We start from the raw sequence: 14,782 nt of genomic DNA on the forward strand, positions 1-14,782 counted from the left end.
GTGTTACAGGAGTTGGTCCTGTACACTGTTGGGTATTTACCTGACCTCTATCAACTAGAGCTAATAGCATCTAGTCTAGTTATGACAATAAAATGTCTCCAACCATTGCCAAAATTCCCGTGAGGAACAAAATCAATCCAATTTATATGGCAGTATTTAAGGATCAAAGGAAAATAAGTTATTCCAAAGGAGAAGCTGGGTATAGTGGTACATAGCTGTAGTATCATCACTCAGGAGGCTGAGGCAGAAGAAGCATGAGTTCAAAGCCAGGCTGGGCTACATAAATTGTTCAAGGCCCTATTTCAAAAAACAAGCACTGGATACAGAGCCCAGTGATCTAGTGCTTGCTTAGGGAGTGGGGCTTCTCCAATTAAGCAACTTTGTAGCCTTTAGTAAAGTATATACATTTATAATCTTCAGTACCTTCACTTTTAAATTAAGGGTGCTAGAACAGATTGAAAACTCTTGTCTACTAACTTTTCTACTGTCTTATGGCTCTAAGACATAGTCATTAGGGAAAAAGTATGAAACCTAAAAACATAAAGTAATAGAAACTATGATAAAGTAATGAGAAATTAAGAAGAAACATTCCTGAGGGTGCACTACGCTCTTGGAAATATGACTATTTTTTAAATGACATAAAATATTTTTAAAGTGCATTTACAGTCTAGAATAGTGCTGTCCAAAAGAAATATGATGCAAGCCACAAGTATAATTTTAAATTTTCTAATAATCAAATTAAAAAGATAAAAAGCAATTCAATTTAATGACATATTTTTACTTAATACAGCAAAAATGCTACCATTTCAATAAGTAATCAATGTAAAAACTTATGAGATATTTCACATTCTTTTTTTAACACTAAGTTTTAAAATCCTGCAAATCTGAATTTGCATTACGCATTCATAATATGCATTATCATGGGATTGGGGATTGAACCCAGGGTCTCACGCTAAATACCTGAGAGCTACCCTCTCAGCCTTTTTGTTTTTATTTTGTTTTTGAGATAGGGTCTCACACTAACTACCCGGGCTGGCCTCAAACCTCCTTCACCTCCTCCAGATCCCGAGCAGCTGGGATTGCAGGTATGCACCACCACTTCTGGCTGCACTAGCCACATTTCTACTGCTCCAATGCCATGTAATTGGCAGCTATAATAATGACAACCAAGGAATAAAAACTTACTTTTCACCTTTGCCAGAGAATGAAGTGGTCCAATAAATGAAAAACTATTAATAACTGAAATTTACCTTTTCAAACAAAGTTTGTCTTTTATTCATTATTGATGAATCTAATACATAATAGAAAGCCATAATACTTTTTTGAAGAAAGGATTATAATAAATACAACTAGCTGATTTTTCCTTGAAGATAAACTCAAACCATATTTTATATTCTGAGTCTGTTAGCTTTCCTGTTTTAGTTCTAGACACCCAACTATTTCATCGCTGCCACACTAAAAACCACCAGATAAACTGGGAACTAACCTCCTTGAACCATGGAGATACCCACAAAATGCCAATTCTGGATATCCCTGCATTGGGATCTGACAAGTCAGCTCCTGTTTGAATAATGAAAGAGATCAAGGATAAAACAACTCTTCAGTATATGCACCATCTCCCCCACCAACCTCCATTCCAGGTCTCTATTCACACTCGGTTCCCACTCTGTACTGTTTTCATCCTAATTGTAGGGTGAACATATGCCCTGGTTTGCTAGCGATTGCCTCCTTTTATACACAGTATTGTTAAAACAGGGTTCTTATTTCTGACACATTAATCTCTCTTTAGCTGTTTTATGCCTTTATAGGATCTCTTTGTACACCTCAGCCTGCAGTCAGACTGTGTCTTTCTACATCTTACCTAACAGCTTTCTCCAATCCACTGCTTGTTCTAACTTTTAGTCTTTGTGTATGTGGATTTTAAAATCTCACTGTTAAAAAAGTCCATTTACTCACAATTAATGCTTTTCTGATTTGTAAAATTCTTATCATTGCTTCCTAATGCCTTGCGAGTTGTGTCATACCACTACTTGCTACTGGCCTTATCCTAGCAAAATATTCATGATCCAAAAGGCTTTACAGTGAAGCACAAACTGATTCACAACCACACTCTCAAGGGCCCTGTCAATAATAATATTGCTTTATTTTTCATAGGAACACAACCATCTTTCATGTCAAAATACAGCATAATATACTAATTTAAATCTAGTAATTATAGCGATACATTATGGGATCAAGCCAGCCTTAGCCTTATAGAAGTAGAGCAGCAAAAATGGCCTCAATAGCAACAGCCAGTTCTACTTGTCTATCATGTTGATTCCTATGTACTAGGTAGCTGGTCAATATTACTTTATTTAACCTTTACAGTGATATTAGGGTATTTATCCTTAAACTCCATTTTGCTGATAAGGAAAAACATATATATTAATGCCTAAAAAAAATTTATGTGTGGCAGAGATGAGATGTGAACTCAAGATTACCTCTGTGAAACTTGGGCTCTTTCCACAGATCATGTTGCCTCAGTATCAGAATAAAGAGTAGAGACAGTAAAGAACAGAAAGCTTTTTATGAATTAAGACATCTCAAAGTTCATACACCATTCTTGTAAGAAATGTGTTTGCCCTCTCCTGACCCAGGTGGTGAAAAGAAGGAATACTACTTATAATTTAGTTCTTTATTATTACATTTAGCCTGAAATTCTCAGCTTCCTCAACCCTTTTGACTTTGGCTGCATGGGTTTTTTGAGTTTTTTATTAATCTGTTTTTTCTAGTCTTATGTACCTTTGTTTCATCTTTGTTCGTTAATGATTTTAGGTTGTAGGTTATTTTTTCTCAGCACTTTTAAGGTACTATTCTATTTTTTGGCTTGTTCTGTAATTTGGGAAATTAGCTGCAGTAGCCAGTAAATAAAACTAGTAAACTGGTTTCAATTTACTAACTAATCATTACTTTGTTAGTACATCTGTCTCTGGGTGCTTTTCCTATCTTCTCATTGTCTTTGGTATTCTATAGTTTCACTACAAAGAGTCCATGTGCTGATTTATTTTATTTACTTTGTTTGGAGTTTGTTGAACTTGATAAACTTAAAAATTATGACTTCTACCAATTCTGGAAAATTCTAAGCCATTATCCCTTCGTATTTGCCTCTCCCTCGTTCCCATTACTATTCATTCTGGAAATCTAATTACAAGTTGTAAAGTTATTACTCTATCCTCCACGTCTCCTGTTCTGTCTTCTTGTCTCTTTGTGTCACATTCTGTGTAAGTTCTACTGTTCAATCTCGCTGTTCACTAAACTCTTCTACCATGTCTAATCTATTTCACTATTCATGTTATGCACTCTTTAATTTAACCAGCTTCATTTTTTCATTTCTAGAAATTCTAGCTGGTACTTTTTCAATTTTGCGCAATTATTTTAATAGTCTCTCAACTTTTACTCATGTTATCAATTCAATCTTACTTTCCTGAATATTTTAAACCTAACTATCTTTATTCTGGATATGAATAATGAAGTTGTGCTACTATTTGTTTTTGTTAACTGTTTTCCTCATGTGTTCCCAAATTTTTTTATTGAGCAATAGTAACTCTCTGATTTTTACCTGTGGGAATTTCTGAGGAATTTGCAGGAACTTCTGAAAACATGTCCCTTCATTAAAAATGTGCTTATACATTTATATGCCAGGTAGCCTGGGAAATCAACTGAGAGACTATTTTGTTTCTTGGTTTGAGGTTTCTGAGACTACACAGTTGGTATGTTTGGATCCAAACTCTTATTTCAAACTTACAAGTGGTATATATAGATTCATAGGTAGGTAGCTCTATAATCAGTTATGGCCTGTACACATCAGGACACAGACTCCTTAAATAACAAAGTGCTTAAGTTGTTTTTCAGGAAAACTCTCTAGAAGCCAGTCAAGGATGATTTGAAGCTCCAATCTCTCTTTGTTTTTAGTCAGATTTTTTTCCAAGCCTTCCCATTTCATTAATTGTATACCCCTACAGAGTCCAGGGTGCATGCAGAGTGGCTCAGCTCCAACTTCCTGCCTTTTATGGACCCAAGACCCTGTCTTCTACCCCTGTGTGAACTCTGAAATTTCTCTGTGGTTCTAAGGTCCTACTATCTGTATAGGTTTTTGGGAAACAGGACTTCAGAGCTAGTTTATGGGTCTTGATTTCTGGTTCCGCTTGATGTTTAAAAGAAAAAATATTTTCCTGCTTATTTATTTGATGTTTAAAAGAAAAAATATTTTCCTGCTTATTTAAAATGGTGTTTATTGGATGTGATCAAGCATTATTTCAAGAGGAAAGAGGGAAAATAGAAAACTCCTTTCACTAATTCCATGTCTCCTATGGACCTGGCATACTTTCTGATCTCCCTGAATGGTATCCCAGAAGAATACATGATCTTTACTGCTGGATCATAAAGCTATGTAACACTGAAGATCACAAAGTTAGTCACTTAGAAATTTTCATAGGATCATATTCCCTGCTGGCCCACAACCAGTGAAATCAAGAGCCAACGAGATGTAAAAGGGGCTGGTTTATGAAAATAAGCTGGCTTAGAAGAGCTTCAAAACACCAAAGTTCAAATTTGTTTACTTTTGATATATATTCATATTGCTTATTTGTTCTACCAATAGAAGAAAAATAAATAATCCTTTCTAATCATCAGTTACACTACTCCTGTGCGAACTTTACCCATGCTAATTCCCAGCACTATGACTCGCTGCACAGACTAGAAAACTGAGGCTCAGAGGTGGAGAGACTACACAAGTAATAAGTCACGGAAGTGAGGCTCAATCCTAGGTGTGCCTGTGCTATTTTCACCCTGCCCAGAAGCCTATGGCAAAAAGCCTTAAATTACAAAATTCACTGAACTAAGTGTAGAAGACTGATTGAAGAGGCCAATTTATTCCTAATTTGAGTGTGAAGATTAGGAGTTACTCAAAAGAAATTATTTCATTCTCTCATAGGAAGAGGAGGCTTAGGGAGAAAGGGTGGAAAGTATTTTTCAAGCAAATAGCCCTCAAAATAGGCAATAGTTATCTAAATTAGTCAGAAGAGACAAAGAAGGTTACATTGCACTAATAAAAGGGCCAATATCATCAAGAGGAAATAACAATTGTTAATTTATATGTGCCCACATGTCAGCATACCCAACTTCATTAAACAAACACTACAGGACTTAAAAGCACAAAGAGACCCCAACACAATGATAGTGGGAGACTTTAACAACCCAGTGACTAATAGATAAATCATCCAGGCAAAAAAATCAACAAAGAAACTTCATAATTAAATGACACCTTAGACCAAATGGACTTAACAGACATGTACAGAGTATTTCATCCAGCAGCAGCACAATACACATTCTTCTCAGCAGCCCATGGAAATCTCTCCAAAATAAATCATATTTTAGTACACAAAGCAAGTCTTAACAACCTGCACACTGCCTGACCTCAATGGAATAAAACTAGACCTCACTAACAAAAGAAACAGCAGAAAATACTCAAACGCCTAGAGACTAAACATGTTGCTCCATGATCAGTGGGTCATTGAAGAAATAAGGGAGGAAATCAAGAGTTCCCGGGATCTAATGAAAATGAAAATACAACCTACCAGAACCTATAGGGTACAGCGAAGGCAGTGCTGAGGAGAAAGTTTATAGTTATGAATGTCGACATTAAAAACACACAGAGATCTCACATAAATGACCTAATGCTGCAACTCAAATTCCTGGAAAAACAAGAACAGGCTAAACCCAAAACAAGAAGAAGGAAAGTGATAATAAAAATGAGGGTTAAAATCAATGAAATGGAGACCAAAAAACCATACAAAGAATGAACAGAACAAAAAGTTAATTCTTTGAAAAGATAAGACTGATAAACCATTAGCAAACCTGATGAAAATGAGGAGGGGAAAGACACAAATTAATAAAATTAGAAATGGAAAAGGGATATCACCAATGAAATCCAGAGGATCATTAGAGAATACTTCAAACACCTATACTTGAAAATGGGAAAGTCTAGAACAAAGGTATAACTTTCTAGACACATATGGTCAACCAAAATCGAACCAAGAGGATACAAATCACCTAAAGTAATGAAACAGAAGCAGCAATAAAGTCTCCCAGGACCTGATTCACTGCCGAATTTTACCAACCCTTTAAAGAAGAACTAATACCAACACCCCTCACACTTACCATGAAATGGAAAGGGAAGGAATACGACCATGCTCATTCTATGAAGCCAGAATTACACTCATCACAAAATTGGACAAAGACACAAACACACACACTCATACATACACACACACACACACACATACACAAAGAATTATAGGCCAATCTCCTATAATGAACTTAGATGTAAAAATTCTCTATAAAACATTGGCAAACCAAATTCAACAAAATATCAAAACGATCATACACCATAGTCAAGTCTGTTTCATTCCAAGATTCAACATAAGTAGATTAATAAATGTAATACAGCATATAAACACAAGCAAGGACAAAAACCTATGATCATCTCAACAGCTGTAGAAAAAGCTTTTGACAAAATACAACATCCTTTTCTTGATAAAAACTCTGACAAAACTAGGAAAAGAATGTACTTCAATCTAATAAAGACTGTATATGACAAACCTAAAGCCAACATCATACTAAATGAGGAAAAATTGAAACTATTTCATCTGAAGTCAGAAACAAACAACAGTGTCCACACTCTCTCACTCCACTCTTATTCAACATATTCTTGGAATTCCTAGCGAGAGCAATAAGACAGGAAGAAGAAATAAAAGGAATTCAATAGGAAAGGAAGAAGTCAAATTATATCTATTTGCAGATGACATGATCTTATACCTAACAGACCCAGAAACTCCACTAAAAAACTCCTAGATATTATAAACACCTTTGGCAAAGGTCAATATACAAAAATCAGCAGCTTTTCTATATAACAAGAATGAACAGATTGAGAAAGAATTTAGGAAAACAATTACACTTATAATAGCCTCAAAAAAATACCTAGGAATAAACAGAAGTGAAAAACTGCTGCAATGAAAACTATAAACCACTGAAGAAAGAAACTGAGGAAGATATCAGAAGATGGAAAGATCTCCCATGCTCATGGATTGGCATAATTAATATTGTAAAAATGGCTATACTACCAAAAGCAATCTATATGTTCAATGCAATTACCATCAAAATTGCAATGGTATTCCTCATTGAGATCTAAAAATCAACCCTAAAGTTCATATGGAAGCACAAAAGACCAAAGTAGCCAAGGCAATACTGAGCAAAAAAGCAATCAATGCTGGAGATATGACAATACTGGACTTCAAACTATACTACCAAGACATAGCAATAAAAACAGCATGGTACTGGCAAAAAAAAAACAAAAAACCAGACACAAAGACCAATGGAACAGAATAGAAGAGCCAAACATAAATCCACACATTTACAGCCACTTGATTTTTGACAAAGACATCCAAAACATGCAATGGAGAAAAGATACCTCTTTAAAAAAACATTGCTGGGAAAACTGAATACCTGTATACAGAAAACTGAAACTAGATCCATGTTTTTACCATGTACAAATATCAATTCAAAGTAGATCACAGACGTTAATATAAGGTCTGAAATTTTTAAACTAGTGCAGGAAAGACTAGGGAATACACTGGAACATATAGACATACCCAACAACTTCCTAAATAGAGCTCCAATGGCTCGGCAACTAAGAGAAAGGATGGACAAATGGGACTACATGAAACTAAAAAGCTTCTGCACAGCAAAGGAAACAGTCACCAGACTGAAGCAGCCCACAAAATGGGAGAAAATCTTTTCCAGCTATACACCTGACCTGGGATTAATAACCAGAATATAAAGAGAGCTCAAAAAACTAAACTCCCAAAGAATCAATGACCCGATGAAGAAATGGGCAACTGAACTGAACAGAACTTTCTCAAAAGTACAAATGGCCAAAACACACATGAAGAAATGTTCAGCATCCCTGGCCACAAAGGAAATGCAAATCAAAACCACGTTAAGATAATTGATTCCACCTCACTCCTGTTAGAATGGCTATCAAGAACACAACAACAAATGTAGGCAAGAACGTGGGGAAAAAGGAACCCACATACACTGTTGCTGATAATATACATTAGTACAACCACTATGAAAAACAGTATGGAGGCTCCACAAAAAACTAAAACAGAACTACCATATAATCCATCTATAGTACTCAGGGGCATATACCTGAGGAATGTAAGTCAGGTTACAATAAAGACAGACACCTGCACATACATGTTTATTATAGCATTATTCACAATCTCCAAGCTATGAAAACAGCTCAGATACCCTACAGCTGATGCATAGTTTAAGCAAATGTGGTATTTATAGAGGATAGAATTTTTCTCAGCCAAAAAGAAGAATGAAATTTTGTCATTTGCAGGGACATGGATGGACCTGGAGAACATCATCTTAAGAGAAGTTAGCACATTCAGAAAGAAAAAATTCACGTTTTCACTCATATGTGGAAGATTGATCCAATACAAATATACGCATCATCAAATATACATAAAAATATATACAGAACATGTTTCCAAAAGTGAGACTGGTAGAGGAGACAGAGGGAGGAGGAAAAGTGACAGAGTAAATAATAATGAAATACATCATATCTGTGTAGGAACAAGACACAATAAAACACACTGAAAACTGTTAAATAATACAGGGGAGGGGGGAAAGGGGGAGGAAGAACAGTGGGGGGAGTTAGAATGATTTAAGCACAATATATTTACAGGTAAATTACCAAGGCAAAATCCCTACTGAACAACAAACAGACTCTTAAACAATGAAGGACAGGAACATAAAACAGGTCATGTTAAGGGGAGGGTATTAATGGGAGGGGGAGGGTAAATGGAGAGGATAAAGGAGGGGAATATGGTTGACATACTTTCTATACTTGTATGACTATGGAACACTGTAACCTGTTGAGCTTATTTTAAGAATGGGAATGTGGTAGGAGGGAGAATAATGGAGGAGATGAACCAAACTGGGATATAATATATTGAATATATGGAAATGTGACAACAAAACCCCACATTAAAAAATAAGTATTCTTGTGACTACAATTCCATGCCTAAAATTCTAAAATGGATCTTCTGAAAGAAGGTAGGAAGAAAAGAGATGACCTTGAACACCACTCAGAGAAGAGAGCCCCAGCTCCAACTCAGGTAAGGGAAAGAAATTACACTTCTTTTTATATTTTCTGGGTTTTTAATCATTTGAATGCATTATTTAATAAAAAAAATTAAATTCTAAACTAGGCATGGTAGCTCACAGCTGTAATCCCAGCATTTGGGAGGCTTAGGAAGGAGAATTTTGAGTTTGAATCCAGCTTGGACTATATAGCAAGACCCTATCTCAACAAAAATACAAATTATAAAAAACTAGTTTAAAAAAATCAACCCATGCACACTAACTGAGTGCTATAGTTAATCTGCCTACTTAACAATAGAATAAACAACTAACAAATACCAGAGTAAATAAAGTTCTCTTGTTTCTACAATCCTTACCCCTCACACTATGAATTTTCTTCACAAAATATATCAAATTTTTAAGGTAAAGTCACTATATAATTTTTAAGAGCTAAAGTAAAGTTTTTAAACAGCTAGACCAGGAAGTCTGTGAAAATAGGAAAAATATAGTGACTTATTTAAATCTATTTGCTAAAACACAAGTTTAAAAAAAAATACTTGTGCATTACACATCAATTAATACTGGTTTAGCACCAGAACCACTTACTTACCTTTAGGAACAATTGGTTTAACTGCCATCCTGCCAACCAGGCATTCTTTCAGCATAGATTCATAATTGACCCAACGATGAACCTGAGATGGGAGAAAAATGCAGACAAGCAACATGACTCTAACTCCACAAGATGCTCTTATTTTATTATGAGTAAAATTAAGCCTTCTTAAATACCTCTGAAGTAGATTCAATTAACCAACAAGAATGATAGAAAACAGTGGCACAGAGATTGTTTAGAACAATGTTCTAAATAGTGTTCTAAAGAGTAATCTATAGACTATGGAGATCTGACACCTTTTCCATCAGGTATCCATGAGGTCCCAATTAGTTTAATGAGAATACGAAGGTGTCATTTGCCTTTTCACCATTTGACATTTGCAATGATGCTAAAAGCAATGATGGATAAAACTGCTGGTACCTTAGCAGTAATCAAGGCAATAGCTCCAAACTGTACTAGCAATCATTACGTTCTTACCATCACAAGCTTAGGAGAGTTGTATATAAGAATATCCTTCACAAAGTAGAAAAAAATATTAATTTACTTAAATTTGTATCTTTTAGAATGGTTATTTTGTATATTCTTGTGACAAAACACAAAGTTCTCAAAAAAAAAAAAAACACTTCTATAGTATATGATGGTTGCCCTGGGGAAAAACATATCAGCAATTATTTTATTTGAAAACTAAATGGGGCTTTTCTCATGAGAAGTCATTTAAAAGGAATAATGATAAACTGGTTATTCAGATGTCAGTATTCAACAGACATATTCTTAAAAATGAACAAAGACTGCTACTCTCAAAGAAAACCACTGAAAGTATCTGTTGCCAAATACCACTGGTGGGAATTAAATGTAAACCTTTCTGGGGGGCACATTCTCAATAACCACTAAAAGCCTTAAAAGATACACCTATTTCACTTAAAAGTAGCAATATATGTGAGAAGTACAAATATACTCTCATAGCAATATTTAAATGAGCAAAATACTAAAAAATCTAAATGTTCAGTAGTTAAAAGATCAGTAAAGGAAAATTATAGTATATTATTCAATGAAATACTATGTAAACATTAAAATAACCAGGTTAGATAGTATTGACATGAGAACCTTAATGATATGATCCTGAGTAAGTAAATAACATAAAATAGCAAATAGGTTTTCTAAATGTATACATATAAATGCATACTTATTTACTAATATAAACTGAAATTTCACTTTCCAATATTTATAGAGCATCGGTAATGTGTAAGTCACTATCTTTGGGGGTACAGGAATGGGCAGAATTTAAAAAGACAAACAAGATAGATAATCAAGAAGGTAAAGGCATGGGATTTGTAAACCATGGAACTGGTATAAAACAACAGGAACTTAAATTTGCTCAAAGCAGAATATTTAATCTGTTACACTCTCATTAGGGCCTGAAATAGTAAGCAAATTACTAAATTTATTCCCCTGTCAGTAGTGAGCCATTAAGAGTTATAAAGCAAGGCATTATACCATTGTCTTCAAGAAAACTAATCTAGCCAGGCACCAGTGGCTCAAGCTTAAAATCCTAGCTACTCAGGAGGCAAAAATAAGGAAGCCAGCCCCAGACAAATATTTCAAGAGACCCTATCTTGAAAATACCCTACACACAAAAGGGATGGAATGGCTCAAGGCCCTGAGTTCAAACTCCAGTACCACCACCACCAAAAAAAAAAAGACAAGAAAACTAATCTAGTAACACATGCTATCTGGGTACTGAAAATAGATATTTGGACAGTACTGAAATAGTAGGTTTAGAAACAGTGATAATGACTTGAACTAAGGCATTGGGAATGAAAAAAAAAAGTGTAATGTTTAAAGACAGATAGGGACACATGGAATTATATCAAATTAAAAAGCTTCTGTACAAGGGAAACAATTTATGGAAATCAAGAAACAACCTACAGGATGAGAGAAAAATCTTTGTCAGCTATTTATTAATAAATGGGCAATTAAACTGAACAGATTATTCTTCAAAGGACAAGTATAAATGGCCTATAAATATATGAAGAAATGTTAATTCTTACCCATAAAGAAAACGGAAATCAAAATGACATTGAGATTCCATCTTACCCCCATACAGAATGGTTATCATCAAGAATACAAACAACCAATGCTGGTGAGGATTACCGGGGGTTGGGGACCAAAACAGGGAACAACACATGGAACATTTTAATACTGTTGGAGGAAATGTAAATTAGCCTAGCCACTATGGAAATCAGTATAGCGGTTTCTCAAAAAACTGAAAATAGAACTACCATAAGATCCTGGACATATCAGAAGGAATGTAATTCTGCATAGCGTACAGCAGAGATAGCTACACACACATTTATAGCAGCACTGTTCATAGGAGGCCAAACTATGGAATCAACTTAGGTGTACATCAACTGATGAATAAAGAAAATGTGATATATATGTATATCACATTATATCATATATAACATAAAATATATAATATACATATAACATAAAATTTAAAATTTTTTAATTGAAAAATAATGCCATCATAGGGTGCAGCCAGTGATGAAATACTGGGCAGAATGAGAGAAGGCAAAGATTATTCAGGGGCTTCAAGTCCCAATTATCACAAACAGGAAACAGGAATAAAGAGGAAAGACAATAAATTTATATTATTTGAGGGGCTCACTGAGGTGAAATGCCAACAGGTTATAAAACTGCCCATGAGGCATTTGGAAATACAAAACAAGACATCGCAGTAGGATCAAAACTGAAGCCAGAATCTGACAATAAAAAGATTATTTAATATTTTTTGTAGAACTCAAATACTGGGCACAAGAAAAGTTTTATATTGAAAGAACCAAGAGGCTTCACCACAGTTTATAGAACACAAAGCTGTTTACTTCCATGGTAAATGAATGTCGTAATAATTTAAGCTTTACTGGGCTTATGAAAGTCAAGGGGATGCAGCCGTCTGGTAACTATGGTCTAAAATGCTAAAGAACTTAACACTACAGCAGTTCTTGTGATTTCTCCCAAACAAGCCTTCCTTAAACAAGGCCCATAAGAAATCATAATGCTGAGGAATATAAAGAAAATTAGATTTTACTGAAAATTGTTCTTATGGAAGAACAGATTCAACAAAAGGTTATAGAACAGATACAAAAGAAAACTATTCAGATGACTTTTTAGGCAAATGTTCCCAAACCTTTCTTTTTGGCTTGTATTGCTAGATAATAACAAATAGCAAATGATAATGGGAACTTGCCTTAAAACAGCAATAAGAAACTCTGACTGGAATGCTATTACGGCTGATGGGCAAATACGACTTTTCTCCAATCCAGGAAGAGCATTAACAGCAAATGAGGTTCTACCATTTAAGCAAACGCATCTAAGTACTTTAAATTTAAAACAAATTATATTTCTGGCAACCTAGTCAAAAAGTAACTTCTAACAAAGTGAGAAAGTAGGAACCAAACTATATCTGCTCAAAAACAACTATTAAATAACACAATCTGATTCAGGAATCTTGACTGATAGTACATCCCAGTACTATAACCTGGTTAACGATTATTAAAATACAAAATAAAACATATGTGAGACAAAGGCAAACTCTATCCTTCCAAAGATCATGATCTCAGAATAACAGCTCAGTAAATTGGTAGTAATTAACATATTCTATATAGTTTTTAAATCGTGTAAGAGCTAATGCTTATATTAGGAAGGGGAAAAGTGACTAACACAAATATTTTCTGAGATAACCATACAGAATTTCTGCTTCTATTCTAGGAAAGATAAGTTTTCTATTTATTAATCTATTCACTTTTTATTTATTATTAATTTACTAAGTCTCATCTAACTTTCTACATGATATGCAGATGAGCATAGTAAGGCAGGCCAAATGAGGAAAGATTAAGAGCACAGATGCTATGTGACTTATTTGAAGCAATTTAGCAAGTTAGCGGCAGATCCCAGTGTTTCCTCTTCCTATCATTACCATATTCCGTAAGTCAACTATTATCATTACTACAATTTAACAGGATTGAATAAGCACTTGCAAGCAGAGGCAGAGAGCATGATGGTGATTTGAAACCACCTCCAAAGTTTCAATACAATGATTCAAAAGCAAATCAAATGGACAGCTGCTACTTGCGAATATCTGCCTAAATTTCAAAATTTATGCGACTCTTGTCTTTCTTTCTAGAAATGTCACACTGCTACATATATGAATTCTCTTCCATTGTAATACTTTTTGATCAGAACCTTACCTGATCAAAAAGGTCAGTACCATCTGATCCTGCTGCTCTCATTAATTCATCTTCTCCACCAGGATGATACTCCATATATGGGCTGACATTATAAACAAACCCTGTATCAGAGCAAGGAAAATATCTTAAATGAACTTCTTAAAAATTGTAAAATGCATAAATCAAAGTTCCAATAAATCTCTCCCAATACATTTTACTTAATGAATCATTATTTCAAAGTATCAAGAACTGTAAAGGGTCTGGAATTTCACTGAACTTGCAAACAAGTTAACCTGCAAGTTACATGGGCCCCGGCAGATAACATGAGACCCCTAGGACAGAGACAAAGAACAGTTCAGCACTCTCATCAATAACAATAGATACAATATCAATATTTCCATCAGTTCCCTGAAACCCAATTCCTCTGGAGCTATATTAAGAGGGTCCAGTAAGATTTGCAGACTCCTGTTCCTTCAAGAGAAGAACCTTGACTTTAGGAAACTCAGGTCTTTTATAAAGGGCAGTAAGTATGCCTTTTATTCTGGAGGGAGACACTATTTTTATTATATGGAACTGTAAGCAAACCTGTCCTTTGCTCTAGAGTGAGATATTCTATTATTCAAGGTTGTTCACTATGTAAACACCCTTGAAAAGATTGTCCAGAATGAAGACAGTGCCTCTGTTTACAAGATGTGCAGAAATGCAAAAGACCCATTGAGAACTGACTTCCAGCAAAAGTAAATAAGTAAATGATGAG

General features: G+C 34.8%; 1 protein-coding gene across 5 annotated transcripts in view; it reads right to left on the reverse strand.

Moving 5' to 3' along the window:
• Cyb5r4 (cytochrome b5 reductase 4) overlaps positions 1-14,782 on the reverse strand; it is a 106,215-nt gene that overhangs the window by 66,865 nt on the left and 24,568 nt on the right. For all 5 annotated transcript variants that reach the window (XM_074078711.1, XM_074078695.1, XM_074078703.1 and 2 more), the window contains 2 exons: positions 14,047-14,147; positions 9,800-9,881 (listed from right to left, as the gene is read on the reverse strand). In XM_074078711.1, coding sequence (XP_073934812.1) covers positions 9,800-9,881; positions 14,047-14,147 — 183 coding nt within the window. The remainder of the gene's footprint in view (positions 1-9,799; positions 9,882-14,046; positions 14,148-14,782) is intronic.

The sequence above is a fragment of the Castor canadensis genome, chromosome 1, assembly GCF_047511655.1.
Source record: "Castor canadensis chromosome 1, mCasCan1.hap1v2, whole genome shotgun sequence".
NCBI classification, from domain to species: Eukaryota; Metazoa; Chordata; class Mammalia; order Rodentia; family Castoridae; genus Castor; species Castor canadensis.